This window comes from Lampetra planeri, chromosome 2 (assembly GCF_965212315.1).
Source record: "Lampetra planeri chromosome 2, kcLamPlan1.2.h2, whole genome shotgun sequence".
NCBI classification, from domain to species: domain Eukaryota; kingdom Metazoa; phylum Chordata; class Hyperoartia; order Petromyzontiformes; family Petromyzontidae; genus Lampetra; species Lampetra planeri.
Window position 1 is genome coordinate 4,607,126 of NC_136108.1, and position 8,250 is coordinate 4,615,375.

General features: G+C 42.9%; 1 protein-coding gene across 1 annotated transcript in view; it reads left to right on the forward strand.

Moving 5' to 3' along the window:
* LOC144725043 (histone deacetylase 4-like) overlaps positions 1–7,938 on the forward strand; it is a 132,532-nt gene extending 124,594 nt beyond the window's left edge. Inside the window, exons 24-25 of the mRNA XM_078604487.1 lie at positions 726–882; positions 4,884–7,938. Of these exons, the coding sequence (XP_078460613.1) occupies positions 726–882; positions 4,884–4,932 (206 nt within the window). The 3' untranslated portion in view covers positions 4,933–7,938. The remainder of the gene's footprint in view (positions 1–725; positions 883–4,883) is intronic.
* The last annotated feature ends 312 nt before the right edge of the window (positions 7,939–8,250 follow it).

An 8,250-nucleotide genomic window follows, 5' to 3' on the forward strand; every position in this document is an offset into this window, starting at 1 on the left:
TGTAATTGCCATTGTAACCTCCCCAAGGTGAACTTGATTAAAAAACAAAGTGCACTGCACGGTATGGGTGTGTCGGCAGCAGCACCAGGGAGACGCACACCGAAGTGCCTCCAAATATAATGCGCGGACAATGAGCCAATACTAGTTTCAAATTGGGTTGTGTTGGTCACCGCTGGGTTATTTGGCCAAAGAGACATGCTTTTATTTTTGGGCCCACTACCCTGCCATGCGTCTTAAGCCTTGATGGGTGCTCGCTAAGAGTTCTTGCCTTAATATTATAACCAGGTTAAAAGGGGGATTTTTTTTCACGTGCTCATGTGTGTGTTTTTGCAGGAAAGTACTACCCCAAGCCAATGGAGCTCTTGTCTATAAACATGACATTGTTTATTTTGGTTGAGTTTTACGTTTGTAAAATGCATGACATTTTCATTTTGCTTTGAATGATAATTTTAGCTGTCATTTGTGTGGAACTGTTGTATCGCTGCTGTCATGCCAGGACCTCCTGGAAAACGAACTGCGAATCAGAGAGGATTATCTCGGTTTAATTTATTATTGTTGTCATTTTTGCTTTATTCATTTATTCATTTTTTTATTATGATTATGTGCATTTTCGTTTCCCACGGCTATTCTTCCACGTCTTACTCCAATTACAACATGGTTACAAAATGTCCCAAAACGATCTGTATGTCTCGCGCGTTTGTCTTGTTTTTTTTGTTTTAAATTAGGCAAGTACTGGAAGTCAGTGGCCCACTTCGCCTCCAATGTTGGCCACTCCCTGGTGGAGTCACAGCAGCACGAGGTGGAGGAGACAGAGACCATCACCGCCCTGGCGTCACTCTCCATGGACGTGGCGCAGGCGCGCAGCTTGCACGCACAGCCCAGGTACTTGCCGTGGCGGGGCTGAACATGGGTTGAACAGTCACCGTTGTTATCATTGTGGCTTGTAACACGGCACATGGTATTCACTCACTCTCGAAGGAAGGGGATGATTCAGAGGCCCGAGGGGGAACCAAGGAGAGGCGGGGGGGGGGGGAAGGCAGACACGCAGTCAGCCCGTGCCAACAATTACCTAAGTTTTTCAGTCCTCTATATATTGAGGTGTTATCGGCCAATCGATGAGTGTTTACATGTGGGAGGAAAGCAGTGCACCCGGAAAAAAAAACTCACGTGCAAGGGGGCAACGCTCTATCCCATACAGATGGAGCAGGTGAGGTCCACATTCACTACACTGCTTACTCCTGGCAAGCCAGGGTACAGCTCCTTCTCGACACCCAGGTGGAAAAGGAGTTTCACAACATTTATGTGATCCTGCAACCCTCGCTGGGTCCACATTGCTGGATTAGAGACATGCTTCACCACCGATCGGTTGAAGCTTTCATCAATCAGTGAATTGATAATGGCTAATGATAATAATGATGAAGTTGTGAGCATGAAAGCTGAACCAGGGTTCGACTCATCCCACCATCATCAATATCACCTTTGACATCGTCCTTTAGGAGTCAATAAAATGAGCAGGGCTACTTTGTAAGAAATAGTCACGGATAAACTGGCTCCTTGCATTGTAATGTGCAATTTATACCACTAAGGGCCACCATTGGAAGTGAATGCTACAGGTCTACTCGTATCTTCATGGGACAGATTGATTTTTCTGCAGACCATTGTAGCAGAGTTGCGCACATAGGTGTGTGTGTGTATTTCATACAAATTGGAACCTGATTAGTCAACTGTCCATGGTTGAGGATTGTTCCATGATGGTAGTTTCCTGTTGCCCCCACCTTAACTTGGAGTAAGTTATCTTTTCCAAAACGTGCATGTGCCCTGCCCATTGATGGTGGGATAACACTCTGGGTGCTTTATGAATATCAACAATTTGGTGGAAAAATCTACAGCTTGCAGCCCAATAATGTAACGCATCTGTCAGTACGTCCACCGGCGAGATGGAGCAATGACATTCAGCTCATGTGCAAGTGCTAGGTGGATTGTTGCATCACAGGAACATGACGGCTCAGGAGGCTTTTATCCAGCAGTGGATCGATCATGGCTGATGATGATACACATGAATTGTACCTCTTTAGGAATGTATTCATTGTCTTTTATTTTTTTATGCAAGAATGTATTTTTTTCAAATCCTCAAACTTCCAAGAGGATCAGTTAACAAAATCTAAGCTCACGTTGTATTTCTTTTTTCTTATAATGTTAACGCATTTGTCTTTTGATAAGTTGCATGATGGTGAATGAGATCAACATCTAAAAATACGCTTGCCTGATCTAATCATGCGACTCGCTCTGACCCTCAAATTGCCAAGCAACTCCATTACGTCCGATGAAACACAGACCACAAATCCCAACCGCATCATATTCTACGCGTAATCTACTTGCACCGTGCCCTCATTTTTCGCAAATGGCAGTGTACGCCATCTATTCCCTTCTCGTCTGGTCTCACGTGTCCTGAAAAGATGTAGGCCGACCGCGTGTTGAATTGCGCCACACGTTGACGCCAGCCGAAACTCGCGACACGCGCGCCGATGCGAAGCGACGCGTGGAGGGGTTCCTGGTGGCGGGAGTTTATTTGTTTACTCTTGAGGACACACCGGGGACCTCTGCTGACCCCGTTGTGACAGAAGCCACTATTTAGATGTGGCTGTGTTTGGAGGCGTGCACTGCCGTGTTTTGACACGCCCCGAGTGGAAGTTTTGTTTGTTTGTGCACATACACTGCTTTCTTAGAGGTCTCACTGGTTCTCGCAGCTGGGAAGGAGCAGGCTTGATTGTGACAGGTCAATTGCTGGAAAACAACGACCTCACTCCACTCAGCCCCACTTTGGCTATTTGAGTTTTTTGGGTTTGGGTCTCAATCCACTCAGCCCTGCTTTGACTTTTCAAGTTGTTGGGGTTTTCTTTTTTTACATTCTCCTTCAGCCGAAGCTGTCAAAACAGCAATGGATCTGTATGTATGTTGAACTTTTGCACCGTACGTAGCCAACTGCGCTAATCGGAGGTGCCGGGGAAAGACAACAAACTAAACACAAAAGCAGATGAGGAGTTGAATTCTTTGTTATAAAATTCTTAGTTATAAATACTGGTACCTGGGTGTATATAACTATTAACAATTGCATTTTAAATGGTCTTTAAATATTTTTTTAAAATATATATGTTACTTTGTTGGATACATCCTAGGTATTACATCAGGAGACACGGAAAGAGGAACACTATCGATAAGGGTACACATGCAGGTTATTGACATTCAATCGATACAAAAAATGGGCTTGGGCAGGACAGGTCACTGGAGTGGCTGATGCACGACGATCGGAATAATGACGGAGTTGCAGCGAAGGAATGTATCTCGTCTGAGAGACATCCTCCTGGGAGACTGAACAATGAAATGGAACGCGTGTGCAGATGTTCGGTGGATTATCACGTCATGGGATCGTAAGAAATCGTGGCAGCTTGGGAAGGCCTTTATCCAGCGGTGGTTTGATCACGGCTAATGGCGATTATGATTGTGTCGACATGAGCAGTCTTGCTCATCAGTAAAGTTCGTTGACCATGGGGACCATTTTTTTTTTGCTCCGAATAGTTTGGGGGACCTCTGAGCGGTCCACCGAGCTCATTCGTTTATCTATTTTTTTTTACATTAATTCCGGCGACTAAGGCAGCAAGATATTGACGGCAGATGGATGGCCCAACATTGGGTTTACATTTGGGCACACAAAAAAACAACTTTAAACCTTCCCCTGGGTGTTATTGAATAGTAATAAACAAGCACATCACGAAAATCACTTTCGGTCACTTTGTAACGTGAGTGAAGGCAAAAAGCACAGCTGGTTTACCTTGAACCAATTACATTAATGATATACGGCATGAACTCAAATGACATAGCCCAAGTCCTTCATGAATACATGTTTATATTTAGAAAGTGGGCGGCGTAGTTGATATTTCCATTATTCCAAAGGGACTGAGTAGTTACAATTTTTTTCCCCACAAATGTGGGAAGATTACCATATATATCCGACTGTAAATTTCCACAAGTTTCTCATGGCAGAATTATCTTTTATTTGTGCAGTCTTAGGATTCATATAATATTATTCCTTAAAGGCTTAATAATGTAAATTAATCTGGACCCTACTATTTTCATTACTCTTCATAATGACATATTAACGACATCTTAATAATATGCAGCTATAGTTTAATTGGGAGATTGGTGGGACAGTGGTTGATGCACTGCACCTATGAACCCAGCTGCCACGTGGTGCAATTCCCAGCCAGGGATAACATCAGCGGTGAGTGATATCTGAACTGGTCCCTCTTCACCAACCTGCACTGACCACCACGATGAAGTATGGTCATTTAACTTGCATGATTGAACAAAGCAGAGGGAGTCATTCATCCAGCAGTGGATTGACAAAGAGACGTCAAGTATTTGTAGGTATTCGTAAATTGTTATTTGTATACGTGTGTTAAATGTCAATACTACATGTATTGAGCTTTACATTATCTCTCAAATATACCTGCATGATATGGCAAACATGGTGTCATCTACACTTCACAATGTTATGTAATTGGAATGAAAATGTTTTCTAAGTTCAACACTTAATAAATCCACCACTGGTTATAAATCAGAATGTATCGGCGGAAATCAGATTGGACATCGCTGTACGATCACTAACGAGTATTTTGAGTCTGCTAATAGCGTGAGTGATATACGACAGAGCTGTGAACATGCTCTGGTGTCCTTGTGACCTCAGCAACGGTCCCATCATCGTGACAGACAGGGCTAATAATGTGGAGTCTGGGTGACAGGCCATCAAACTGAAACACAGGAGCTCTGAGATGTTTGCATTCGGCATGGGATGCTTACAAAGATGCTGTTTTCTTTCTGTGTAGGTCAGCCGAGGAGACTATGGAGCCAATGGAAGCGGAGCCTGCTGTTTAGAGGTCACGGAGTGAACTTCCCGTGTACCCACGAGAGGGGAAAAACAACACACTCCTTCCCCTTGCTTCCCGCTGCCACCTTCTTTCAGCTTTCCCCTGGTTGCACCTCCCTCTCATTCAGATATACTCAATAATCAACAGCCTTTTTTTATTACAGAGGATCGGTGAATAAGAGTAATCTTTTTTTATTTTTTTGTATCGTTTAAATAAACACCTTAGAATGTGTCTGTGCTGCTTCTGACTTTTAAAATGAGGCCCTCCATCTCTCTGGAGGGGGGGGGGGGCTGTACATTAATTTAGCATCCTTGCCTGGCGTGAGGACGTTGAGACTGGTGTTAACGCTGCCTTTGACAAGTACACTTCAGCATTTATTTAGCATCTACTGCCGAGACCGTTTTTTTTATTGTAGTCGAAGGCAGTTGTTTAAAACAGCGTGCGGAGTATGTACTACAGTATACGTTGTGCAATCTTAGCTCTTTTTGTATTTTTTTCTGAACAGAGGTTTTGCTATCGATCCATAGCACATCGAGTGCATGTTGTTTTGGCACAAAGAGAGACCTCTTACGGTCTGCCACCTTCAATTAAAAGTGTCATCACAAAGCTTTAGCGGAAGATTCCTTCACCCTGAATTTTAAATGTCGCTATGTTTGCTTAAATTCTCTAACATCTTTTTTGCCATTCAAGGAATTACGTTTCATCACCTGTACTCATAAAATGTGACAAAGCAGTCGGATGTGTGGGTATTTCCCGCACTCATGCTAGGTATGGTGTTGTTTTTTTAGAAGGAGACAATACGCGGCAAACATTTTATAAGTGACGGACAACAATCTTCGACAATCTATTGGGCAGTAAGCCAATCCAAAGGTTGCTGAATTAAGCCATCAATGTCAGTGTCTTGAGTGTTATTCTGTTGGAAGATGCAATCGAACATGACATTTAGATTCATATGCCTTGCTTAAATTGGGTTAATGAGCTCTAGTATTATACATCTCGTGAAATGTCGAATAAAGGGTAAGCCTTCCTCCAATCGCTTATTTTTCAATTGGGAAATTTGAGATTCTTTGCACTTTTGTTTTCATGTACAGAAAACATAAATAAAAAAATATCTTGTCAAGTGCACGGATAGGTACCAGAAAGCCATCACTCGGTAAGTTGTTGCTCCAGCCCCATTGATTTAGGGTTTTAAATAAAATAAAATCAAAACAAAGCTCTCTTCAAGCAACGTTGAAGCAGTAAGACATGTTTTGCATAACGGCCTAATCAACAACATTTTGTACATTGGCGGTGCTTTGTAAAAGGAATCTTGCCAGCAATGTCCACGCTTTCCTGAGTGACTTAATTATTACTTCAGCGAGGGCAAAGGGGTTGGGACGATGATGCAGAGGTGATGGTGTGGGGCAGTGGGAGTAAGCTGCATAAACAATCACAGGGGCACCTTGCAATCGTGGGGGGTGAGAGGTTTTCAGTTTCCTCTCCGGCCAGAAGAAAGCAGCCCACCACGTGTGCGTAGACTGTGCATGTGCCAGCTGCCTGGGACTTCGACATAGAAGCCTTTTGCATTGCAGTTTCATGTTGTCCCCTGATCATCTCCGTAGCTGCCTCCTGTGTTTGTATATTTAATCGATTTCTGGATAAGAACAAGGTTCTTTTTTTTAAATCCTTTATATTAAGTTCGCGTGCTTGCTTGCTTGCTTGCGTGCTTGCTTGCTTGCTTAGGACCGTGCAAATCTTTCGGTCGTTTTTTAACCCACTTCCCGTGATCCAATCGAGCTGACATTTTCCATACAGACTCGTTGTGCCAGACAATTATTGTTCGTGAAAAAAAATTCCCAAAATTTTACACTTTATAGGCAAAAAAAAATTATTTTACATATATTCAAATAGAACGCATTCATGGCTTTGGCTGAACGTCAGAGTGTAAGAGCCCAGAGTGTAACCCCTCCACAGGCCGTGGCGGAGTAGCGCAGTTGGTAGCGCCCTCGCTTCCCATGCCAAAGGTCGCGGGATCGATCCCCGCGTCCTCCACAGGCAAATATATTTTTAAATCCTTTGTATTAAGTTCGCTTGCTTGCTTGCTTGCGTGCTTGCTTGCTTGCTTAAGACCGTGCAAATCTTTCGGTCGTTTTTTAACCCACTTCCCGTGATCCAATCGAGCTGACATTTTCCACACAGACTCGTTGTACGAGACAATTAATGTTCGTGAAAAAAAAATTCCCAAAATTTTACACTGTTTAGGGAAAACAAATTAAATATTTAATTACCAATAGCTTAATACTGGCAGACAATCATCTGACCCATAGGTGGCAGCCATCTCAAGCCAGAGGACGAGAAGACTCTAGCCGCCACGCATATAAAGGATTTATAGTGAAAAACTTTGTTTTTACGGGTTTACTTGTTTCTTTCTGGGTCGTTAACCGCTCACCTCTGTTCACGCCACTCTTTAACCCCTTTGGGTGTCTGTATATGTTTGCAAGTGATATTTTTCCCGAAATAACACTTTGTTTTGTGCATATTTTGTTTGAGAAATTATTGTTTGGACGCACATGCCGTATTTACATATTTGTTTAATATATTTTCTATATCGTGTAGTTTTTTTTAAAGAAGACAAAATGTGCTTTACGGTGTGTAAAATGGTGTATATTATTGTTTGACAGAACCGCAATGTGAATATCACGTGACGGCAAGACTGCATTACATCAAAACTGTGGGGTCTTTTTTTTAGGTTGGCTTAAAACACTGAAGTGAAAGCATCTAGGCATGCCTTGCCTTAAAAAACAAAACTATTGTACACGTGGCTCGAAATGCTTGGTATAAATGCAGCATACTGTCAAACAGCTCACTGTTTAAGAATTAAATCCCTGTTCATACTGAAGCTGTCCATTGACGAACACAAATTAGTGATCTGTGTAATGTCTACTCTAACCCTGATGGAGGCACCTCTCAGTAGCAACACACGAAGCATTATCTGCCAACTATAGATGTCGAATATTAAAAGTGCAATAAGTAATTTTTCCTTCGTTTTGTATTTTTGGTAGGATTGTTATTTTTTAAGTGGCGGGGGGGTTTAAGGCGGCGGGGGTGGGCGGGGGGTAACTATTAGCGAGCACATTTTTGAAAATAGGTCTTGACAGCCACTATTACCCACTCAAACCCCAAACACAAAAGGTACACCAAAGGGGTTGTGTTATTACATCTTGCCAAAGCCCAGCGCATAATGCTTCCTGAAGCTGTCGGCTATACTGGCATAAAACCCGGCCCTTCCAGGCAGCCATCGAAACTGCTCCACACCACTCCTGGAGTGTCTCTCTTTTTTTAATTG